General features: G+C 40.5%; 1 protein-coding gene across 7 annotated transcripts; it reads left to right on the top strand.

Annotated features, from left to right (window-relative positions):
- Positions 1-1,340: 1,340 nt before the first annotated feature.
- On the top strand, positions 1,341-25,219 carry LOC110975288 (ras-related protein Ral-A-like). 7 transcript variants are annotated; one of them, XR_002597677.2, is made up of 6 exons: positions 1,341-1,509; positions 16,263-16,428; positions 18,099-18,307; positions 19,160-19,343; positions 20,030-24,137; positions 24,314-25,219. XR_002597677.2 is itself a non-coding variant. In XM_022227643.2 (6 exons), the coding sequence occupies exons 3-6, from the start codon at positions 16,330-16,332 to the stop codon at positions 20,150-20,152; spliced, it is 615 nt and encodes a 204-aa protein (XP_022083335.1). In that variant the 5' UTR covers positions 1,376-1,509; positions 2,820-2,911; positions 16,263-16,329; the 3' UTR covers positions 20,153-25,219. The 7 variants fall into 7 exon arrangements, 6 of the variants coding, with proteins under 6 accessions (XP_022083331.1, XP_022083335.1, XP_022083333.1 ...); XM_022227643.2 differs by adding an exon at positions 2,820-2,911 and having other exon boundaries at positions 1,376-1,509; positions 20,030-25,219; XM_022227639.2 differs by having other exon boundaries at positions 20,030-25,219.
- The last annotated feature ends 267 nt before the right edge of the window (positions 25,220-25,486 follow it).

Consider the following 25,486-nt stretch of genomic DNA (forward strand, 5'->3'; position numbering starts at 1 on the left):
CTTATGTAACATTTTGCCAGAACATCAACTCAATGACAGCTTTCCGCATGAATTTTTTTCTAATTTACAGAAATGAAATATGTATAAATTTTCATTACATATCTTCCATATTCTCAAACAAGAAAACTACAGAGTCAAAAAATTTGAAATAGCTAGATTCCCAATAATTCAAAGCTGAATTGCATATTTTTTTACCTCGAGAAAATATCTGACGTCTCATAGTAACGCAGTACATCATTCCGTCATTGAAATCTGTGCAATGTTTATTACATACCTTCATTTTCCCCTGCAATAAAAGTTGAAGTTTTGTTCATTTTGAGATATATCTAACATCCCAACCATGTGTTGCACAATGCTAACAGCTTTTTTCCCAATAGAAATAAATTCTCTAATTTCATAGTACGTATTTTTAATCTGAGATATATCACAACAGGTTCTCAGTAGTCAGTGCATCGCTGAGAAGGTGCCCTCTGCAGGTTTACATACAGAATGAGCTCATGAAGTTAGGGCAATCTCGGTGACATATCTGCCATTTTTCTCCACGTATAAAAGAAGCTATGACCACGCAATACGTCATCTGTAGCTATATATCCGGCTTTTCAATATGCATAATTCTCGTTGAATATTCAATCTCTATAAACATCTAAACGGGCGTCCAACCAGCCTATCAAGTAGATTGTTATTAAGTCTGCACACGCTCACTCCATGCGTTGGTCCAGTTCACGACAATATTGTTGACCGATTTCTCCACGAGTTCAAGCTATACGAATTTGATGTTTTTGTCATGTACCGGTAGCTCTGTTATCAGGCCCCTAACTTTGTGTAATTGCCTGGAATAATGTGGGATGGAACAAAAAAAACCAAAACCAAATTTCTTCTCAACCAACCAGTGCTGAGTAAAACGGTATCGCGAAGAGTTAGAGACCTACAAACGGAACGAACATTGTGAACTCGCCCGTTTGTTGAAGAATTGTGGAAACAGGACTCTTGGCGTTATTCCTTCCAAAGTGGTAGTGAGCTTCCGGTGGCCTCACAAACTGATTAGCTCTAAAAGCAAGAGAGTAAAAAAACTCACTCTCGAAAAGAGTGAGTCCCTCATAAAATTGGTGCCGCATGATCGCCTTACACGTGCGGTTCGAACCCTTACCAGCCGCACACGAGAACAATATTGCATTCAGAACTTTTCTTTTTGGTTCGAGAATGTCAAATAAAAAAAGGCCTATTAAATTATAGTTCGCCACTGGCTACGATCACCAAAACGCCGGGTGTGACCGGTGGTGGCATTTCATCCAAAGCGCAACAGAGGGCGCTGTGTTACGCTTCCGCACTCGACTACTAGTGACATGACGGTGACGGCCATGTTGGGAGTTTCTTCCTAGTGTTGTTAATGTTGCCTGTGTATACATTGGTATCGGTAGTGCTGGTGGGTTACAGAATCAGATCCAGAAGTACATTGTTGTTGAGTGCGCACCGGACGTTGGTACGGATCGCTTCAGTTAAACAGACTTGGTAAGATTGTTGTTGGTAAGTCCGAACTAAAGACGCAAATTGGAACTTGGAAGGTAGGCCTATTTGAAGAAATTTAGCCTACTCCCGCGTAGCTAGGCCTACCTGTTCATCGTGTTTGTACAAAATCTAAAACTAGTTAAAGACTAAAGCCACCAATATATCACCATCATGTGATGCACATGCCTGCGCAAGGCCAAGTTTCTTTGTAACTTCTTGTGAATATGTTGTAGGACTTCACTAATTTTCCTTTCGCCTTAAAAAACATCGTCCATAAGCCTTTTCGCAAATACTGCATGGGTGATTTGGCACAGTGGTGGAATGGAATCATGGGAAGGAAAAAGGGGCAATGTTTGCTCCTTTTGCCTTTCCACAATGCGTTTCTACCATTGTACAAAATCACCCATACAGTACTTGAGATAAGGCTTATCAGAAGTTGATAACAAGTCCTAAAAAGTCAACTTTAGCAGTGAAAATGTTGAAGCATTTACTGAGAAAAGACTTAGAATTTTTCAGACTGGTCTCAGGGTTTGTGTATCATGATGTCTAGATATGGAACTCTTTCCTTTACCGGTCATGCTATTTACTGTCAACAAGCGTCAACACACTCAGGTAGCGTCAAACGTTACCCAAGCGTCAACAATTTGAAAATAGGTAGCCTCTTCAGACTTAAACGCGGTTTTATCATATTTAGAGGCTCTAAGTAAGACCTGCTGCTGTTTGAGAGAAACATAGAATTCGCTTCCAGGTCCAGATTTTTGCAGAAAAATGAAAAGTTTTCGTGATGTATGGAGGGAAGACAAACATTTCCTTCAAAGTAGGGACACCAAGGCAACTTTTTTTTTTTCAAATTTGGGAAAGAGTGCTTTTATGTGGGCATCAATTGACACTTTGTCATGCCTGTGCACAAACCTTATGAGACTGGTCTGAAAATTCTATTTGGTATTTAGAACTATTTAAAGTATTTTATCCCACTGCAATATTTTCCATGCTACATTCAACATCTTGGGACATGTGATCACTTTCTGATGGCTGATACCACTTGAGGGAAAAGTTAGTAATGTCAGTATACATTGAACTTTTCCCCAAGTTTTTCCCACTACGCTGTTGTACCATGACATTTAGCTGTTACAGCCTGCCGTTCGTGTACCTTTATTCTTTAATTCTGTCTTGTTTTGTCCCGGTTTCATGTATTCGATCACTGCATTCAATGTTTAGATCAGACTTATTGTGCAACTTGCGTCAAGGGCACAGAGGCAAAATGTGTCTGGGCAACTTTGGCAATTTACTGCCATTGATGTCCACATTTTCAGGGCACTACGGCAGGTGAGGAAGGCAGCCGTGGCACTTGCCGTGGTTCGACTCGATCCCTGGAACCACGACAAGTTGAAATACACTAGACCTAGTAAGTAGTACTTGGCCAGATAGCTTCAAACATGTCAACAGGAGTAGAATCTCACCTAAGAAATAGGGCAAATTTACAATGTACACCCAGGTTCCTGTAGGAACACCAATGTAAAGAAAATGTTTTGCAAAGATTGGAGGCCGCCATCTTTCTTGACGTGTTTGGTCACATGCCATCAAGATGGCTGCCAGCCAGGCTGCAAAAGCGGCACAGTCATCTTCATTTGTTGCCTCTCCAAATGGGGAATAAAGGTGATGCACTGAGCACATGATAAGACTTGTGTAGATTTTTTGTTGATACTTTCTGGAATCCTGATGCTTGCTGAGGTTTGTTGAGGCTTAAAAACATGACCCCATGAAGCAGTAAAATATCACCTAGGTATTTAACCTTGACCTTGAATTTTGCTCTGGCAGCAGATATTTGACCATGAACCTGGTCCCAGACTATTTTTATGCTGCTGTGGGTGCTTTGTAAGACTTAATATTTGTTACTGTGACAAATGTTTAGTTTCATACTTTCATCATTTTGACTTTGCATCCACAATGTGGGATTCAGTCCTTGTGTAAGTGTCACCTTTTATTTCTCTTTCAAAATCTTTCCAAATTGTTACCAATTTTGGGGAGTATTTACCTTGTCACCTGGGAAGGAATTCCACATCAGACCATCACATTTTTCAAGTGTCATAAACATTAGTACCGGTACATTTAACTTTGGAAACCGGTTTCCCCCTGGTACCGAACCGCTTTTCCTTGCTGATATCCCCCCAACATAACGGATTAAACTTGTTGATGTTTGTAACACTCAAATATTCCGATGGTCCAATATGCAATTCTTGAGTTTTCCATAAGCCGGAATGACTTGTCAACATTTTGTGCCGCAAATTACAGCCTTGCTTTTCTTTGTCTAGCGTGTACTTTTTTTTTTCAAGATTTTTTCTGTGCCCAAGTTCAGCATGTACTGAAAATTTGCCAGATACATGTACCTATGAGAACGGTAAATGTAAGGGCAATCAGTTGGATACATACATGTTCATGTAAATATACATATACCGGTATGCCGCACCATACCATGTTGGGCTGGCTGTACAGGGCCTAGTACTTGGTATCTCGGTACATGAATGTACAGCTTACACGTTCCAGTCAAGGATTGTTACCAGCTGTCGTGGAAAGTGTTTGCTGACAGCATTACACAGATCAGGCCCCCAAAGAATTGTCAGCTACTTTCTATGGCATCTGAAATATGGTTGGTGCCAGTCTACAGAGTAGGTTAGTACGTGGACATGTGGGAAATTTGGGGGGGGGTACAGTTGTCATACTAATTCAGTGTGCTGTTATGTTTTACGTGTAGCTGGGTAAAAATAAATGTAAGCAAGGTTGGGTGTCGTTTTATGATTTGTTTCAAATGAAATGGACGACACTTTAAAGGCTACTTCACGTGCATGTAGTGCCATGCTTATCCGTTGAGCTTTTTTGCACAGCGTTCAATGTTAGGGTAGAGTTGGCGTATACTTCTTCGTTCTTTTTTCTTTCTTTACACATTTCCTGAAATCCGTACCAAAAAAAGTTTATTGCAGTACCGTACCATCAAAATAGAGTTGGTTGGGAAATCAACCCAATTTTGATGTGATCTTCAAGGTTTCAATTTTTTGACGAGTCAGTGCACTGACCAGTGCATTCTTTTTTCCAATGAAAACTTTCAAAATGCTTGTTTAAGTTGGTTGTGACTTGTTAAACCTTATTTTCAATGTTTGTTTTACTGTTTTACATGAAAGTTTCCAGCTTTTTTGTTTTTTATGCAGAGTATATTTTTCACATTCAGCCAAACTGTGATTTCATCCCTGGGAGAAAACCTCACAAACACTGCCGGAATTTCTTTCATGTACATGTATATATACATGTAACTGGCCTGAATTCTCTTCTCTGTTATCATGAGTCGTTGTTTAAGCATTGTACATGTACATAGCCAAAAACCAGTGGGCAACCCTTTCTCTGAAATTTTTTGCAGTCAGTAAATTGTGGGTTAACATTTTGGACAGAAAACATACTGTACATGTGCACGGACCCGTGTCTTCCCTGAATGACATCACAGCAACAGATCCCTCAATTATCGAGGAAAGCGTGGGTAATTTAGACTGTCTAAAAAGGTGTCATTTCAATAAATGGAAATAAAAAGGGAAGTCAGATGGTTGTCATATCGGGGTACATGTACATGTACATTACATGTACATTGAAGAGGAGTATGACATAGCCTTAACATTGTGCCAGTAGAGCATTTCTTTGCTGCTACCCATGTGCATGCCAAACAATGGCTACATGCATTGTTTGGCACGCACAAGGGTTTATCCATTACGAACACAGGGCGAGGGTCCCCCCTCGTTTTCTCTGTTTTCTCCGAATGACGCAGTCTACATTCAGAATTCGCATCTTGGCATGAACAGAAAAAAAGCCCTTGTAAGCTTGTTATAGTTGAATTCTGAAGACAAATGACACTGCATTCGATTTAGATGCTTCCATATTTATTTGAATCGATAAAATCAGAGAAAACATGTTTTCCTTAGAGATGCTCTTTAACAATGCAAACTGCTTGTCTTCTCATACATTATGTATAACTTTCATACGTACATAGCAGTGTCTCATCTCCACACATGCTGTAGCTGCCTGCCCACCTGTCCTGAAGACTGGCAAAAAAACAAAGTTGGACTGGCAGGTTTTGCTTGTTCAAAATTCACGAGCCTCATTTTTTTCACTTATTCATTAACACTGGTGAACACTGAACAAGTTCTTCACATTTTCGTCCAAACTACTGGTTGCTAACTACAGCCTCAGATGCACATGGCGCATACCTGGGTGTTTGTACCAGTTTCAAAAAGTCTCCCAGGAAGAGACAGGAGGCTGTGTTAATCCCAGATGAACCTGTGTACATGTATCAATGCATAATGCATGTTACATATACTTAGTACAGGAGTAAACTCTCTGTGGAAAGTAACCTTTCAAGAGGGCCTTTCATTCTATCACATCCATTTGACCCTAACTCATCTTGACAGGTCTTTTTAAGAGGATTAAGACAATTACTGCTAGCTAACTTGATTGTTAAATAGATAAGGTAAATGATGTGCAGGTGCCCTACTGTAGTCTAAGAGTTTACTTTCTAGGTTTGTATCAGTGCCAAGCAATTTCTTTTGGAAAAACAGTTAGTACATTTGTACATATATACATTGTACAAGCACATTCAATGCTAACCAAAGCACATGTGTGATGTACAGTGTATGTACATGGTTGTCTTTAGATTTGGTTGTAGTAAGCAGTGATTTCTTTTCAGGCCCATTAGGCCTACTACTTGAAACTCTTTGAACCCTAACTGACTACCCATGATGCATGCGTACTTCCTCCATAATCCATTTCAGGAATCCAAGTCTTTGTCAAGGGGCATCAAGTACGCATGTAAAGTACGGCACTTGTGGTCGAGTTTTAATAACGGGTTTTGCCCTCACACCAATGACATTATACCTGTATATCAGTGTGTGGGCAAACCCTGTTATTAAAATTTAACTTCTGCCCGATACATCTTGAATGGGGCTCTCTTCGAATATTTCTGGGTGTCATAAATTAGGGAACTCGTGAAAATATGACCAAGCTTTTCAGACCTACCAGTGTGGTAATAACCGGTAATGTACTGGTATGTACATGTACAGCTTTCTCAATTTTGCAACTTTTCAAAGTCACTGGATTTAAGAGTGATGGGCCCAATATCAGCAAGCAAGCAATGTAAACTAAATTAACAGTGAGCCAGTTGAAAGTCGTATGGTGTGTTTTGTACTTTGGCTGGTAACCAGTTTTTGTTTTAAGCAAATATTTTCTGTGTTGATGACATGTACGTTCCCGTGCTTAGCCGTTCTGCATGCGTGAAATTAGACCAAGGAGACCGTGTACCGGGACATGTTGGGTTTTTGTGGTCAAAATTTCACATGCACATGTACAGTTTGCAAGCCAGTTGCTACGCAAACAGACTTGATTGTGCACACCAACAGTGCTCCTCTATGTACACGCGTGCCCTCATCTTTTCTCCAACTTCGAGGTCCAGTCAGCAGCCAGCCCGCAAAGTTTCCCTGTCCCCGCCCACGTACCCGTTGAGTCATCCTGCCATCAAAACTGATAACAGTTAACATGTATTGTCAGTTAACTCCACACATGACTCACATCCTAGTCATCTATTGTGATGTGTTGTCTTGGTGTTTCCTACTGTTTATGAGTTGTTCCATTCTACCAGAGGGCCAGCTTCAATTGTGTATTCCAGGTAGGCCTACAGGTGCATACAGTACATATTGTAAGTTCTACTGAAATTACTAAACTTCATGCACCCTACTCCATTTGGTAAATACAGTCGTATTTTCTGATTTGTTTGTTGTTGGTTCAACTTGATAAATTCGAAAAGTCAGATTATTGTGAGCTTGTTTGTGTATATTTTGTGCACGTTTATTTTGCACACACATTCTGGTGCCAAGTATATTAATGGGACACTTTTGAACTTCTTTTGACGAAGCTCAGAACCGGGTTGTGGAGACAAAAATGTGTCCCCATGACATTTTTAGCCGACCGTAATGCTTGTAAATATTTCAGTATAAAGTGTGGTCCCTATAGATAACCCAGTGACAAGTAGGCCTACTTATGAGTGTAGGTTACTCTGAGTCATTACTCATGCTACTCACACGGAGTAGTACAGAGTAGTGACTCAAGAGTTCTGGGAAGGTGCAGGTAGGCTTCCACCACATTTAGGGATAGTTTCTTTTCGTTCGGACAGTCAGGACTGAGTTGTGTGGACAGAACATTATTATCCTCAGAACGTTTCTGGCCACCACAAATTTGTGTTTCAACACGAGTGTGGCCCCTACAACTGCCGAGCAAGTAACGGTATGGGTGTATAGTGATTTGCATCATTTGCACATGTCCATAAGAGCACCGATAATAAGAACGTCACTTTTATCACAAGGAAAACTTTAGGTCCTACCGGTATGTCTCTGTTTTTCTTTGTTTTCTGTTACAAATAAATAATACAAGGTACCGGTACCCGTTAGAGGAAGGTAATTTTTTGGAAGTCCTTGGGACCTTGTTACGACAGTGTTCCACTGTACATGTACATGCCAGTAGGTATGATATAAGATATGTATGATAGTTTGATCATGTCACTGTACATGTACCGGTCTTGGTCTTGACATGAATTTACTAAGATACAGGTAGCCGTTATTTGCACTATCCAAGTATGCATGTCTTATAATTGGCTTAGCTTGATTGGTAGCTCGTTTTTGCAGGGGAAACCATGTGAGCTCAGCCTTGTCAGGAGTGAAATTGACCCTTTATCTGAGGACGAGAGCAAATATAACAATGCACGATGAATAGGGGATCACCGGTTAGCGACCCCCAGTCAGCCAAACATGATTGATTTTTTTTTTCTTCTGGCCCCCATAGTTAAGTAGACCCACTGGACATATGCCTGGAACAAATCAACTAAGAACTGATGGAAAGGAAAGGGCAGAAAAATTAATTTCCTGTCTAATATCTTTGCCATTCAGATTAGACCATTTGATCCATGGGTAGTGATTTTTCTATAAAGTTGATTTGCAGCCCACTGACTCAGTGTTGACCTTGCAAGATGGTCTTGTTCATTTGTAAGATGAACATCTCATTTGATTCAAAGAAGTCATTTTTGTGGGTGATTCCACAAATTAGGGGTCCATTTTTTGTGTCCTTTTCATGTCTCACATATGATTTTGTAAGTTCAGAACACATTTTTGTAATTTCCAAGAGTGATGAATTTATACACATTACCTGCCAAACAAATAGTAATAGTTTGAAATCAATTCCGGTGATATTTCCATGTCAAATAACAAAGGTCAGATGTACCTGTACTTGTAACAGGGACACAAAAATGTCACACCTTTGAACCCGTAATTTCTTTAATTACCCGTATTCATGTTTCTGATCATCTTTTTTTTGGAGGGGGGACAAAGACTGTTTCAAGCCCTCATGCTATTTATTCAGAATGAATGTTTAACTTTCTGATGTCTTTGAACATGCTTAGTGTGACATCACCTTTTGGAAATTAAAATATGTTTTGTCTGAATTTTTGAAAACAAAAGTTCAATTAAAAGAATAGATGGAGAAATGACCAGTATGTAATTTTGTTTTGTATTGATTTTCTGTCTTTTTAGCCCAGAAATGTAGCACCCATATGGTAGGTTTACCTAGGTACACATTACGCTGTCATTACCCTGTCAATTCAACAAACGGATAGATACAGGTGTAGCCATTACGGAACTCATCCACTTACATGTACGTGTATGTTTATAAAACAAAAATCCGTGAGGGGACACACAGTGACAATCTCATCAGCTCTCCCTGCTGTTTGCTTTTGTGTTTGCGCATTCTGCCTGGGATTATAGACTTGTGACGTCCATGTCCCAACCGAGTAGCGTGAAATCACCCGATTGCTTCTGCCAGGCCCGTGCTGGGAGCCTTGGGCTGGATAGGAACCCTTGCATTAAGTCGTCTGTCAGCCATGTATATTACGTGGGTGGCCTCCAGCAGCGGGCATTACTACGCTAGTAATCAGTTTTGCTTTGAGGGGATGGGGTTTTGTTTGCACCTGATTTTATTCTGATGGTTAAGTACTCTTTGAACTTACGACCTTCACCTTGATGTGCATTTGATACATGCACATGCATGTCTTGTGTACAGTGACTTACATGCTTGGTTCCAAGGACGTTATGAAATTTTTTCCTCCTAGAATCTTATTGTTTTTTGGTAAAATATGATATAGCCAGCTTATATACCACAGAGTCCAACAGTTGCAACACTCATCTCTATTCGTAGCAAATCACAATTATTTGTTTTCATATTTTCATGAATAGAACAACTGAGATTTGTGAATAGAAGAACCCCTTGGCTAGGACTAGTAATAGATTTAAATTGAGAGATGTTGTCATTTCAAAATGAGGAAATTTCCTGGTGATTCAGCTACGGTAGTTCATTAAGCAAAGCACCGAGGCCAATATCAGTGTTTGCAGCCAGTACAATGTGAACCATAGATTTCCAAAATACATGTTGATAAATGATCAGCTTCCTGACAAAATAAAGGTTTGTCCAAGCTAGTTGAAGTGGCGATGAATTCAAATTGAACTTTGTTGAGAAGTAAATGACTCATCCGTGGACGTGCATACTAGTAGCAAGTTTAGATCCTTTCCTTTTCCTGTTCAAAGTAATGCATGCGTACAGTACTATGGCCGTACAGGAAAATACATGTACATGTAATGTGTAAGTTAGTCACTGTAGTCATTGTTAGATGCAGTAAAGGTTTTGGGTGGTGTGATATTTATTGTTTATTCTGTGTATTATTAGCTTTTGGATGGAGTTGGATGCTGTTATCTTGTAGTTTTATTCATCCCCACAACTTGGTCCTGACTTTCCAAACAGCAGAAGTTGTCCCTTCAATGCTGTGAAGACCAGGGCATCCAGCCATAAGCAAATTTCACATGCGTCCAAGGAGGCAGCAATATGCACCACCCTTCCCACCCCACACCCCCTACAAAATGCAGAAATTGTTGTTTGTTTTTAAATTGTCCTGAGAGAAAGGCAACTTTTGGGGGACTTGATTGTTGGTCCACACCTCCCCCCTTCAGAGTGTGCAAAAAATCTTAAGGGCCAAAAACGTGTGCAGAAAATATGCCCCAATTTGTGTCCCCCCCCGCCACCTGAAAAATTGGTCCTGGATCTGCCCCTGCACACCGAAAGCCTAAACAAAAGTGGTTTGTCCCTTGCTTGTAAAGTACATGTGCATGTACACACCTACCTGTTTTTACATACAAAGTGTGGACATTACTTTGTTCTCCTGTGGTTAAGAAAACTTGAGGATAATGCTCCTTTTTCTCCAACTTGGATAACTCCTTTGAGCTAGATTTTTTTATGATAATTTCCTGGACTGTTCCTCTTCATTTTGCCACAGATAACCTTGACCCCAAAATGTCTCTGAAACTGTTTTCAGAGAGGGGGAAACAATGTGTGGACGTGTGCGAGTCCACACTACGCCATCGCACCCTACATTATGTGGACTTCTTTTGTGAAGAGGTCCACACTATGTATGCCATGCCTGCAGAGAGAGAGACACACACAGTATACTAGTACATTGTAGTTACAAATTAAAAACTACTTGTTTTTAAGTGTGTGCTGCTCCCGAGTGTTTGTCACAGTGCTGCATGTACATGTCATGTCCATGAAGCTCAACATTCTCTTTTGGGACACTTGTTGTGTGACTCATCCCTGCATCCTTGTGTACAGTGAACCTGCACGACGGTACAAGTGTACATGTACTAGTACGGCACAGCACGTCTGAGGGAGGGATTGAAATAGACGTATTTTGTGCATTGACGTGTACAAAGTGCAGACTGCTCATTGTGAATAAATGGACATCGGAAAACGGTTGTGCTTTCGTGGATTATTATCACCGAGGACTTAACAATAATTGTTACAGTTTATACATCACCTGTGCCTTCATACCCTTTCATCCCGGAGGGGAATTTCTTGAATTGGAATTATATCCGCTGATGAGAAATTCTTCAATCAATGGCTTCTGTGTAAGTTGATCAAAGGGTACTGTTTGAGAATCGAGCCTAATGGGTGTGTCTGTATGCTATGATGGAGACCTACATGAATGTGTGTACAATTTAACGGTGTGCGTGACAGGTGTAGAACTGTTTTCATTCATCTGCGATCTGTAGTCTTGCGTGAGTGTAGCCTCCCTCATGGACAGCAATTACTCAGTTTAACCCTACGTAGTACCACAAATTACTACTTGTAGCAAAATGTAGTACTCAGCCCTGTCGCTTGTAAGAGGACATGACCGTTATCTAATGGTGTCAACAGGGTTAAAAAAGTTGATGTGCTCATAGTGAAATTGTGCAATGAAAAATGCAGTTGAATTATAGTATACTAACAATGTGTGCATTAATTGGAATACACCTGTACAGTGCGTAGCCATGTACTGTACATGTAACCCATTTGACCTTTATACATGTACAGTAAGTGATTTGACCTTAATACATGTACACGTAAGTGATTTGACCTTTATACATGTACACGTAAGTGATTTGACCTTTATACATGTACACGTAAGTGATTTGACCTTTATACATGTGCATTTAACTCATTTGACCTTTATACATTTACATGTAACTCATTTAACCTTTATATGTGTACATGTAACTCATTTGACCTTTATACATGTACATGTAACTCATTTGACCTTTATACATGTACAAGTAACTCATTTGACCTTTATACATGTACATGTAACTCATTTGACCTTTGTACATGTAACTCATTTAACCTTTATATGTGTACATGTAACTCATTTAACCTTTATACATGTACAAGTAACTCATTTGACCTTTGTACATATACATGTAACTCATTTAACCTTTTTATGTGAACATGTAACTCATTTAACCTTTATACATGTACATGTACAGTAACCCATTTGACCTTTATACACGTATGAGTGTACATAGATGTACATGTACATACAGTACGCATGCAAATGTACATGTATGACAGAGTAAGAGACAATCAGTGACCTGTCTGATCACTTTTCATGCCTGAGATTACCACCCTAAAAATCAAAACTGAATTTCAATTTTCAGTTATTCTCCTTGACCCACCCACCCACTAATTCGAAAAAAAGAATTGAAATATAAAAACATTGAAAATTTTGAATGGCCCCTAACTAACTTCTTTCTTTCCAGTTGTTGCCATGCTACATTTGTCATCAAGCTTTTTTTGGAACTCAAGTTATTTTGCCATATCCCCACTGAGCTCACTTGACTTCCTGCTTCTGTTCAAGGGACTGTGCACAGTGTATTCTGTAACCACATATCAACCGGAAATATGACAGTATGCAATGACTTTTATGTGTAGTTTGTAACTTGGGTTCAAAGCCATGGACGTGTACATGCCGTGTATCATGTCATTAATAATATGTCTTGCTACATTTCTCAGTTTTATCTCATAATATTTATTTCATGGATAGAGTGTTTTACAACGACTTACACTGGAGGATATATCCAGGACATGTGATAGCAACTGCAAATATGCTATGGACGGAATGTACATAGTGTCGTGTAATTTGATGACATGCACACATGTACAGTGTGTTAAACTTTTCCTGAACACTTGACATTCCAATTTTCTACAACATTGATGACAATCAAAACCAAAGTTAGGCAAGCTAAATTGACACAAAAAGGCATCAGTCGTGAAAATAAAAAGGTTAGTTTTTGCACAGTCATGCCACGTACATGTACATGTACAGTGTACCGGGGTGCACATGTACATGTACATTGTAGGTAACAGCACTACATGTACCACAGTTTGGAGTGGAACAATGTTTGCAAGAGTGACATGTACTGGTAGCAGCATTGTTACTAATACTATTAGAATACATGTAGGCAGTTGATGAACTGGGAACAAAATTACTATCATGTACCCATATGGCGAGTCCCTGACCTGTGTACATGTACACTACATGTACATAAATACATGTACATGTACACTACACTACAAGTGATCATTCTTCCGTGAGACATGTACGTACATTAATGATCTAGGAGTGTACATGTACATGAGCAACACATGCCACATTGTTTCATCCCTAATGTTCTGGTGTTGCCAACCAACAAGGGTATAGTTATTTTCACATGTAGGTGTTGGCTACCTCCGTTGTTGCTCAACAACATTTCATTTTGATTGGCCCTTGAGGCAGACAGGTTGTTTGTGTTCCAACCCCTTGAATGCTCTTTGGGCCCTCGTCAGAATCGGCTCGGAGGTAATGTAATTACTTGGGTAGCTCTAGAGGGAAGAGTCCAATCAATCCTGTTAACAAACTGGGTTGAATTGGCAGAGGAGGTGGATGTTTTTGTTTACCTTTATCACAGTCTCTACTGTCATGACTGTATATAAATAATGCAGAACTTTGCATATGGCCAATGAACTACAGGCAGTCCATCTGAAAGGTCATCATCCAGTGGGGTGTACATATAGTGCATAGTTAGAATGCTTGAATGAGGGTGAACAAACGTTTATGTACACCAGGAAAAAAGAGAATCACAGCATGTATGTACACATGTACATGCACTAGTATGCTGATCCTGTGGGCTGGGACTTTTGGGACCAATTCCTTCAAGTACTCCAGCACATTACACATGCATGCATGTGTGCAAATTTGCACGTTGTACATACATACATGTACCGGTACATTACATGTGCATTGTATATTACAATGCATATGCATTGTACGTTACATGTGCGCTGTGCATCACTTGTGTGTTGTACATTGCTGTGCGTTGTATGGTACATGTACATGTGCGTAAGTTGTACATTACAAATGTGTTGTACACTGTTCTTTACATGTACTTTGAACATGTACCGGTACATGTACATTAGATGTGTGTTATACATTTGTACGTATACAATTCATGTTTGTATATGTAATGGTAAGGTACTTTTATACATGTATTTTGCAGTGTGTTTTATGATGTTGATTGTTGGGAAAAAACCTCGAGATGATTCATATATAGCGTACGGTACCAATGGGAAATGGGATTGGAAATGGGATCCTAGCTGTGTGCATCTCCCCAATAATAGCTGCGTATCATTGGCATGGCTCAGCCTAGCACTGCAGGGCTTGCCACGCCAGGGCCAGGCCAACCGTGGGTGGATAATGCAATAAGCTCCCATCAGCTGCCAGCGTCGATCAGTCCCCCTGATGGGGGGACGGAGGAGCAAACCCACGTCATGGGCTGAGAGAAGGAGCCAAGCGAGTAGAAGAGGGAGGGCAAATAGTGTGTACCCGCCGGGCTGGGATTGAGTGTGGACATGACAGCTGGATTGAGACACATGTGCACAAAAGCATGTCATTTGGTTACATAATGGACTTTGAACTCTTTAATGTCGCTTTAAAGAGACAGTTGAAGGAAAAACAAATCTCCTTTTCAATACAAATTTATCCAGGCACACTTTATACAAGGGTTTTCTGCTTTGAGCATATTTGATTTTGTTTTATTTTGCTTTCTAGCAGTATGTGTGCACTTCCTTCCTGTATGTTGCTCGTGCCAGAATAGTGAAGATTTTAATTTCATTTTGAAACGTATAGTTGCATGTACATGTCCCGTAATATTGATAGAGAGCAATTCACAGTTGAAACTAAGACCTTCTCTTTCTGATGCAAATTGAGATGCATACCCGTAGATGTACAGGTATAGCACATTTTTGGATGTTTGCATTAAGTGCAGTATCTGTAATTCATTGTATTCATATTTACAGTCTGTCTCCTGTGCTGAGTGGATTGATTCAATGTACATAAAATATTCAATAAATTCATTGCACATCGATAAGGCCTCAGGAGAGGTGGGCTTAATCAGTGTCCATCTGTCTGAACTGGACGTACATATATGTGTACATATATCTTCCACATTTGATTCATGGGCTGTTATCCGGCATATCGCGCCGCACTGTCATGCTGTCTTTTTTTTTATCTGCGGAATTCCACGCTGCTGAAGCATGTGCGAGTGCAGGGTGCGGATTTGACGTGAATTCCATGGAGACCAGTAAAAAAAATTCAGCAAGCTCTTTATGGTATAGGTGCATATGAACATGTACAGTAAAAATACACCTGTACATTGGGCCACATGCAGACCACCATGTACTGTACAGCTTGTGTGTTGGCAAAATGTTCAAGCAGTTCAAAGTACATCTATGATGGTCCTCTGCTGTTGACAAGAGGAGGAGTCCTAGTGCCATAATGACTAATTAAACAAACAATTTTGCACACCCTAGTGTAGGCTGGTGTAGGAGTACCACACCATGGCTGGGGCGGGGGGCAGGAAATTAAGTGCAAAACTCAGTTTCTGTGCTGTTAATTTAACTGGCTTGTTTGTACAGCATCCATGTACATGAAATGTATTTGCTGTTGATATTTTTTTTATTAAGGTTTCTGCTTGTGGTTGCAATGAAGTAGTCCATGTACATGTAAATGTAATTCTCCCAGCAGCAGTAATTCACATGTTGGAACCATGCCTTATGGCAATAATAATATTTTCAATTGAATTTGTGAAGTGTACGGTACAATGCAGGTAACTTCAGCTGTTTTGTTTCATGCCTTTCCTGACTGTACATGTAGTGTACATTTATCATTGTTCAGTTCATGAAATGTTTCAGTTGCATTTACATGTATATGTACATAGATGTGCATTCCAAATGTTTCTCAGTGTAATTTTTTTTTTTTTTTTCAACTTCATTGATATTTACAGTCCAGAAGGGTTGAGACGATTTCTTCGGTCGGTTTTCGGGAAGAATCCCCAGCGAGCCAGGATCACCATGCCAACTCCCAAGGCATTACCCCTGCACAAAGTGATAATGGTGGGCAGCGGAGGGGTGGGCAAGTCGGCCCTGACGTTGCAGTTCATGTACGACGAGGTGAGGTTATAGAGGGAGATGCCAGTGGGAGTGGTTCCCAGCAGAGGTGGCTAGGGATCAGAGAGCGCATTTGATTAATTACTCAATACCTGGGCAGCTACAGTACGTTCAATTTGACACTCTTGTGACGTCTTGTGCTTGGGCGTGGCCCAAGTGACCAGTTCACCCAGCTGGTTAATATTTGGGGTTGAATTCCCCAATACTATACTGGAATTTGAATGCTTTACATTAGTTTAAAGATGCAAAGGAAAGCTGACACCATCGTGAAAAGGCCAGACGTGCGGTTGAATGTCCATTGCTTGCAGGTTTTCGAATTCCCTTTGCAAATTTTGCACACTGCATTACCTCTTAAACCCGTCAAGGCACCTGGAATGACTCGCAATCATTCATATACTTGTAAATGTATTACTACAGATTGCACAAGTCCATCAGTGCCTGTGGCAAAAGCATGGGTATTATGTGTGGGTGAAGTAATTGAACATGCTGCACATCAGTAGGCCATGTACGGATTGACTGGCTGCGGCTAGGAGTAATGCATATGTCTTTGGAAATAGCTGCAGCCGCTAGCTAGTAGCCACGTTTTATTCCCAGCTGGAGCCACGTGCCAGTAATTTGGACGCGGCTGTATCAAACGTCTTTGACGAGCTCCTGAGGTGTTCTGAACAGTTGGGTCAGAATTTTATGCCCTAGTTACATGTACCAAAGATTAGTTAATTTGGGCACAAAAAGTACACATAGTCAGACATTGGCATTGAATTTCCTATAAGTTACCCAGTACATACGAGAAGTATTCTGTGAAGAGCGTCTTTGTTTTTAACTTACACTGCATGTATTGGTGTAAATTACACCATTGGAATGAGCTGTGGGTAGGGTTTGTGACTGCACATTGACTCTGCACAGTGTTTGGCAGGACTTCATTTCATCTGCCTAACGTTTTTATTATGCAAACTGACCTACCGCTTACTTTATTGGAAGAATCAGTTAATGTCTAATCTGCAGTGATCTTTGTCACCCTACGTATTGAAGAATTGCATTAACCTTTTGCTGCCAGGGAACCCCGTTTCGAGTACCATGGGATTATAAGCTGAGCCAGGGTGCCCGAAATGGGACAAAAGTGCTGGTCCGTGTAACAAAAGACCCTACTCACAAAAGACCTGCTGCTGGGAATTGCCATCATTTTTTGGGTTGCATTTTTTGAATGTAATCTGCCGCTGTTTTTAAACAGTATACCACTGTTTTGGGCATAGCGGGCCCGCGGATTAGCACAGTGGACGAAAGTGCTCCAGGGCCTCATCGATGAGCGACACAGCACTGCTGCATGCTAATCCAGCCGCGTTTGAAAAGATGCCACTCGCATTCACTGGGGACAAAGGAAATTACGCAACACCTCACAATCCTGGGCTCTCTTTACAGGGCGGCAGGCCTGGCTGAAGTATTCAGGAGTCAATGAAAGTTACCTGTCAGCTTAGAGTATCCACCAAATAGTCATTCGTGTGGGTGTAAACGTCTATTAAATGAAATGATAAATTTTCGAAGAATTATGAACATTGAAAATCTTGAAAATCTCCCGCATGTTGGCACTGCATTTTTAAAAGCACCAGGCAGCAAGTGGTTAGGGTGCCATTACAAAATGGAGACAATTATGCTCATAGTGTCTCCTGTACTTTTAGTTTGTTGAGGACTACGAGCCAACCAAGGCCGACAGCTATCGCAAGAAGATCACGCTGGATGGTGAGGAAGTCCAGATTGACATCCTGGACACGGCGGGCCAGGAGGACTACGCAGCCATCCGCGACAACTACTTCCGCTCAGGGGAAGGGTTCCTGTGCGTCTTCAGCATCACCGAGCAGGAGTCGTTCGCAACCACTACAGAATTCAGGTCAGCAGCCCGCCACATCCAATATTCGACTGGACGTACATTTACATATATCTCAAATCCGACCGTTTCACTTTCATGACCATCTACCTCAGGTGCTGGGCACCCATGTAGGCAAGAAGTTCTTGTGGTGACTTTTGGGGGAAGAGAATTGCCACCATCACTTTATTTCTTTGGGATTCAAACTAATTTTGGTTACGACAGTCCCCTCAACTCGTAATGTTGAACCCCTATATTTCTTCTAAGTCGAAATCAGCCAATCCCAGGTCATGATTGGTTGGTTGTCTGTGCATACCTCAAGTAGCATACATGGTCATATAAAGTAATGTTTCATGCACTTGATACCGGTCTGTTGTCCTCGGTTGTGGTTCTCAGTGAGTTCAACTGGTACTCAAGTTGTGGCAAATAATACTCAAATAGTACAGTTAAGTTCACAGACATTTTAGTGTAGAACCTACAAGGGTCTGGGAAAAATAAAGTATACTGAAAAATGTGGGTATGTTTTGTTCAAATCTCAAGGGAAATCAAGTCCCATTTTGAGTAATAGTGGCCTCTAGTCAGTAAAAATGAAAAAGGGAGCAAGTCTCAATTATTTGGTTTCAAAACTACAGTCTAAGGTCATAGTTCAAAGTATTTTGAGTGATCTTTGATAGTACTTGAATGCATGTATGCCCACAGTAAGGCCAAAAGTACTTCTCCTTCAAGTTTTGTTCTATTTGTGCTTTTGTGGGAATATGGTACAGCTGAATATTAAATTGAATTGAAGATGGAATATTCTAATTATTCCAAGTGACGCGGCCTTTTGCAGTGCCGAAATTGAAGAAAACCTTTTTGCATCTTTTTCTTTTAAACTAGGGAACAGATTTTGAGAGTGAAGTGCGACCGGACAGAAGATATGATCCCCTTTCTTTTGGTTGGCAACAAAGCGGACCTGGCTGACAAGAGGCAGGTGAGCCCAGAGGAGGCAGGGAACCGGGCGACGGCTTGGAAGGTTCCCTATGTCGAGACCTCGGCCAAAACAAGGGAAAATGTCGATAAGGTACTCCTCTCCTTATTTTTCTGACATCTTAGTATAAATATCTTCTCAAGTGATTGCTGATCAGGGACAAGGTAGAAGCCGTTCAAGTTTATGAAATTTGGTTCTTAGTATGCCTGAAAATCGGTTTGTGCTGCAGGAGAACGGAAAAGCGAAACAAATGTGACGTCCTGAAATGTTCGCTGCAAACTTCATTTGAGTTGAGATGTGCTCCACTATTGCTAAGCCATAGTGCAGGTATTTGATCTGACCTCACGGAATTGCATTGGTGTACGCTTCCAAGCCAAGTATGACCCAGCTGTAATGGTGTTGTGACAAACCAGTCCCAAACGTTCACCGCCCTCTCGCATTGCTCTCCTTATCATTAGTGAATGTGTACCAGCCGTACCTAGATAATGTATACCTTGTGTGAACCTTTGGAGCAGTGGTCAACAGATTGAATGCATTATGCACGAGTGACGTAGAGTGGCCCGAACCGACCTAGAAAAAGAGGTTTAGAGGCATTTTTGGTTGAGGGTTCTCGCTTAGCAAATCAAAGAAGAGCAGTTGGGGAAGCAGTAACTATAACCCACTCTGCTTAAGGTCACACTACAAGGTATCTCCTCTGTGAAATCAAAGTAATATCCACGTTTATAAGCATAGAGATCTAACGTGAAAGGTTTTTTTTCCATGTGCATTGTTTTTTCCAGGCTTTTTATGATCTCATGCGAAAGATTCGGGAGCAGAAGGCCCGGGAGAACCAGAAGCAGAACGGCAAGGGCAAGACAACGCCATCCGGCGGACGGAGCAAGCGGAAATGCGTCATCCTGTGAAACCATAGTCTGTCATGTGTGTGTGTGTCTTTGTCTGTTGGGTTTCTTATCGTTCTCCGTGGGGTCAGGTCGGACCTGCACGCACTGTGGCTGCCTGTGGACGGATTGCACATGACCAGAGCAGCCATAGTGTGTAGCGTTGCCAAGCCTCTTTGTAATACCCAATGTAACACCAGCCCATCACAGCCATGTCATCTTTGAGTGGCTGCTTTGTACAGGTTTTACTTTGGAACATCTCATGTAAATAGACAGTGACGTAAATCTGGGGGTCACATGATTTCATTCTCCCTCCCCATAAAGAAAAATGTTGTGCATTTTTATTTGAAGGAAATGCAAACTTCGCTTGGATGCGATACTTAAATCGCATCCCCCCTCGCATTGTACAAACTAATATTACATTCTAAGGTGTCGAAACATAAAGGATGACACATGCGACGCATGTGTCACATGTAACACATATTGAGCATGTCGAATCTGTCAAGGACATACAGTAATGGAAAGTGAAATCGCTGCAGTTGTAAAAAAGTGGCTATAGTTGTGTCCGACGCAGACTTCTTGAGTAGTGCTGTTTGCACATGCTTTCGCAACTGTTGAAGACCTAGACCTAGCAATGCATTCAAGATTCAGGCGTAGCCTGTGTGCCCATTGACACAGACCTGTGATAACTGAGAGTGGCGGCCCGAACGGTAGACTGCATAATGTTTTTACATGTACGCGCAAGGCGGAAACCGCTTGGCATGCTAAGCACTGACTTTCCGCAATATGAATGGCACCCCCACAGGAAGAGTGGAGGGTGTAATGAGGGACAGCATTCAACCATGCCAGTCGATCTGTGACGTCATACCTAACAAGACGGTTGATTGGCCAGAATGCACTGTCTCAGTGTGACATCTTTGAAAAAAAATTCACTGAGCTTTAGAATCACAGCAGTTTGCCAACCTGTCGTGTGGTATATTGCAGTCAGTGTGACCAATTCCATAGGAGCCGCTATGCTCAATTTTTTATAACACTGCATTTTCATTTTCACTCGCTGTGTAATTTGGCCTTTACATGCAATGCATTTAGGCAGCACAGAACTTATTATATATTTTGTCAATCAAAAGCTGGAATGCATTTCTATTTTTCAAAGTCCTGTATCCATCAAACTCAATCAAAACAGGGTGTTAGATTCTGTCAGATGAAGGAAGTTGAGGTTCAGTTGTAAGAAAGACTACTGCTCATCTAAAAATTGAAAACAAGCACACTTCTGTTTTTTGTGTTCCAACTTGATAGTCCACGATTTAGAACTGAAAGAGTATTGACTTCCAAGCGTTCTCTTACGTATCAGTTCAATTTAAGTATTTCCATACAGAATCAGAAATTACCTTGGGAGGCTTTTAAAGCATATTTTGAAAACATTTGCAAAAGCTTTTGTTGAACAGTGCACCTAGTTAATCTCCAAGATGAACAGGTTGAGGCCCATACAGATGTATTGTAAGTTACTTGGATTGCCTCAAGTTGTAGTGTACAGTGTCCATGTAAGACTGGAAAGGCATTTGAAATATCAGACCACGTGACATCTTATTTGGGATCAGTTTCAACATGCTGTAGAGCTTGTCACTGACTCAGAAATGTCAAGAACTAAAAGATAAAGTGAGCTTCAGCCGAGAGCTGGGGCTGCTGATCCAGGAAACTGGATCAGCAGAATTTGCTTTAGCAGAAAGAATTTGCTATAGCAGAAATCAGGTTGCCTGCCTAACTGCCTGCCTAACTGCTATGCCGGGAACATATATATTGTCAGGGACTGCACGGTACTCTGCAGATTTTTTATGAGAACATAAATTTGCTAGTTATTCACTTCTGTTGAGCTCCATAAAGTAGGGCCCAGGCTTTCTGGCTGAAGCTCACAGTAGACACAGATGCGCTGTGATATTTAACCAAATAAAGGGCAAAAATCTGAAAAAAAGGAACAGATGAACAGAAGACACCTGTTAACTTTTGAAATATACCATTGAAATGACTGGCATGTTAAATGTTGACATGTGGCCCTACCACAAAATGGCTTATAAAGTAAAAGAAAATTGGCAAGAAAAATATGCAGATGTAATGGAACTCAACACAAGTTGTAAAACCGTAGCCAAAAAGTTGCCGTGCATCAAATTCATAAATAGCCTGGAAATGATTTGTAATTATTTTAGTGTATACGTACATGTATATTTTTTGGTTTGCAGTATATTTGTGGATCAGTTCTCCTTGTTTGAGATCCTTCACACTGTCACCCAAGTTTTTTCCCTGTTGTTTCTTGAGGGAAATACACTAACCAAGAATATTAAATTCTGTTCTTATTGTGCATGTCAATTGCATGGTTTTCATCTGTCATTGTTGCAGATGTTCTCATGTGCAGGTTCCCATTTTATATCCCATCTTTTCTGATGCAAACCTGTGTTGAATGGGAAAAAAGTAGTCAGGAGGCCTGCTTTGTTTGTTGGTGGCTTATGAAGTCAGGGTACCCAGACAAAGATGGCCGCCACGTTTGCAGCCCTCACCCTTTAGCTGATGTAATCTGAAACTTTTAAAGTGGACATATATGACTAGTATATGTTCATCTCTTGCTGTATTTGGTTTGAAAACATTTTTGGGAGAGCATCTTTGACTTTTGCTACTTTTACAAATCAAATTGTCAGTCACGTAGATTATCTCTTCAGGTCAGTTTCTGTTTTTTTTTCCCGTTCAAGTAATGTCAGCTTTGCATCTGAATTTCATTCATTGTATCCCTAACTAATTTTGCGCTTAAATCAGATTGGCTTTGGTATGAGCTGTATGGCTTCTGCTAATTTACAGCTTCAATCACAACACTACTGACTTTCCATAATCTTTTATGGTCTGTGCTTGTGGTTTGTGCATTACAATAGATCAATGTGCTACTGTAAATTGTGTAGAAATCTCTGCTTCACATTTTTTCTGAGGTTTCAATTCTTCAAATATTTGCAGGATCAAGTCCTGGACCTTGAATTTCAATTTGTCAGAGATGTCATTGCATTTTTTTTCTGTCAGCCTTAAACGTCAATTCTTTATTTTGAATCAAGGAGTAAGTCACTCGCAACTTTGAAATGGTTGTTCATGAGGCCACCTCCTATTGTGGCAAAAAACAACACCTATATAAATGTATGAAGCCACAAGCTTCTGTACATGTTCCTCAGTATATAAGGCAAGCATAAATTTCCACAGAAAGGGTTAATTTCACGGCTCACTCAGAAGCCTGCTTAAATGTCAGAATGTTTCTTTCTTGCGGTGTAAGTCTAAATGTAGTTTCAACTTTTGTCTCTTGTTTGCTCAGTTTTGGGGAGAATAAGCATGTAGAATCTTGTGTACATTTGAAAAGACGTAACTCTCGTATTGAGGAATCACTAAAATCAATTTAATCAAGCTGTTCATTCATAACAATCACCCAGCGTCTGTGTCAGTTGTTTTTTTAAATGTACTTGTATTAACATAATGTATCTATATATTTGATTGTATTTGCATGATTTGGCACAAACTGCACACTGTGCTCTTATTTATATGATTAAGCTTATTTTCATGCTACTTTTTTTCCTGATACTGTACATTCATAAGGCATCTCCAGAAGAAAAGTTCAACAGGAAATAGAACTTTGGGCTTGCCTGCGTACAGCGATTATTGCCCTCTTTTGAATTCTCTTGAGACAAAGTTGTCCTTGTCTTGCAGATGATGTTGCAATGTTGGAGGATATACAGTCTGTAGAAATACCAAGCAATCCCAAGTCTTTTTATTCTGTTTTTTTCCTTTATTGCTGATTCTATATGGCATAACTGAAAAATATTGACTTTGAGACATGACATTTCTTTGCCTTGTACAAATTTAGTGATATTTCAAGACTGGCAAACACACATGAATTAGAATAATAATGTGCAAAGCCCTGTTACCAATGCCCGAGGGTTTTGCTAGAAAAATGGGGTCCAATTATTTTCGTGGCCCTGTCACATTAGTCCTGGTTCCAAGACCTTCCAGTTTTTCCACGACATGACACGTACTGTACATACATGTACATGTATGTTCATGTATTGTACAGGGCGCTATCACCTCCCGAATCGTTATAACTTCCTGTGATAACGATTTGCGTGATGATGGCGCCCTCTAACAGTATACGTGTGCTACTGGAAGGTCTTGGAACCAAGGCTACTGTCACATCAGACAAATGATTTTGCAAGTTCAGAACACAAGTTTTGATTTCCCAGAGTGATGAAGTTATACAAGTTACCCACCACACAAATATAGTTTGAAATCACTTTCAGTGATATGTCCAAGTCAAATTGCGCAAGACAGTTATAACAAGGACACCCAAGAGTCACATTTCTGTACCCTTTCCCCCCATTTATAGAATGACCCCTGTGGCCTCACAGGTATCGATTGTGGTTGTATTTAGGGCATTCCTAGTTTGTAACAGTACAAATGGCCCAGCCATTGATCTTTTGTTGTGTGATGCTGCAACTGTGCCAGTGTGTTTATGGTACAAATACCCTCACATTATAATTGACAGGATGCGGAACCCTGGTTGAACTCTTTTCCTTAATGGGATTTTTCACTGACCCATGTCTGTGGATTAAAGAAAGATTATATATTTATGCTGAAGGCTAGTCTGCTAGTCTATGTACTTCAGCGCCTGGAATGTTCTCTTTTCTAAATCCATTAACTACCGGTTACATGCCGAGATTAATCCTTACCTTTGTGTACTGTCTGAAGTCGTTCCTAATATTTGTCGAGGCCGTTGTATGATTTTGAAGTCTTGATTATACTTGTATGTACATTATGAGACATTTTATATGATTTGCACCTGTAAAACCAGTTTTGGTAAATACATATATAGCTACTGTACACTGAAAGTTTACAGGTGGCTGTTAACGGGTTAAAGGAGTAGTTAGGATATTTATGTGATTTACGGGCATCTAGAACCTGGTTAGCATCACCTTATACTGGGTTTATCCCATTGTAATTGTATAAACGTGGAAATATTGCCTTTCCCTAGCAATTGTAGGCCAGAATAAAGTAGCATTGTATTGATACTTCAAACACTAATTGCAGTGTGCTGATTTTCTTGCAGTTTCTAATAACAAATTTATGAAGCAAGTGGCCTCCAAAAATGTTCTTTGTGTTAAAAAAGGCAATCAATGCAGTTCAGACCTACTTCCCCAACCAATATGGTCCCTCCAACTTACCCATACTCGGTCATAATATGTAGGGTGGACATTCCTTTGTTCTCCTGTGGTTAAGAAAACTCGGGCAAAATTCTCCTTTCTCTCCCACTTAGACTCCCACTTAGACTTTTTTATTTCCTGG

Source organism: Acanthaster planci, linkage group LG02, assembly GCF_054643075.1.
Source record: "Acanthaster planci isolate LZ-2023a linkage group LG02, COTS_SCS, whole genome shotgun sequence".
NCBI classification, from domain to species: domain Eukaryota; kingdom Metazoa; phylum Echinodermata; class Asteroidea; order Valvatida; family Acanthasteridae; genus Acanthaster; species Acanthaster planci.

What these genes read in the sequence shown, in the direction of transcription:
- LOC110975288 (XM_022227639.2), top strand. Translation starts at nt 1,388, where the DNA reads ATGTTGCCTGTGTATACATTGGTATCGGTAGTGCTGGTGGGTTACAGA. An exon ending in TGCAGTTCATGTACGACGAG is followed by an intron (nt 16,429 to 18,098) that starts GTGAGGTTATAG and finishes CTGTACTTTTAG; the next exon opens with TTTGTTGAGGACTACGAGCC. An exon ending in GCAACCACTACAGAATTCAG is followed by an intron (nt 18,308 to 19,159) that starts GTCAGCAGCCCG and finishes CTTTTAAACTAG; the next exon opens with GGAACAGATTTTGAGAGTGA.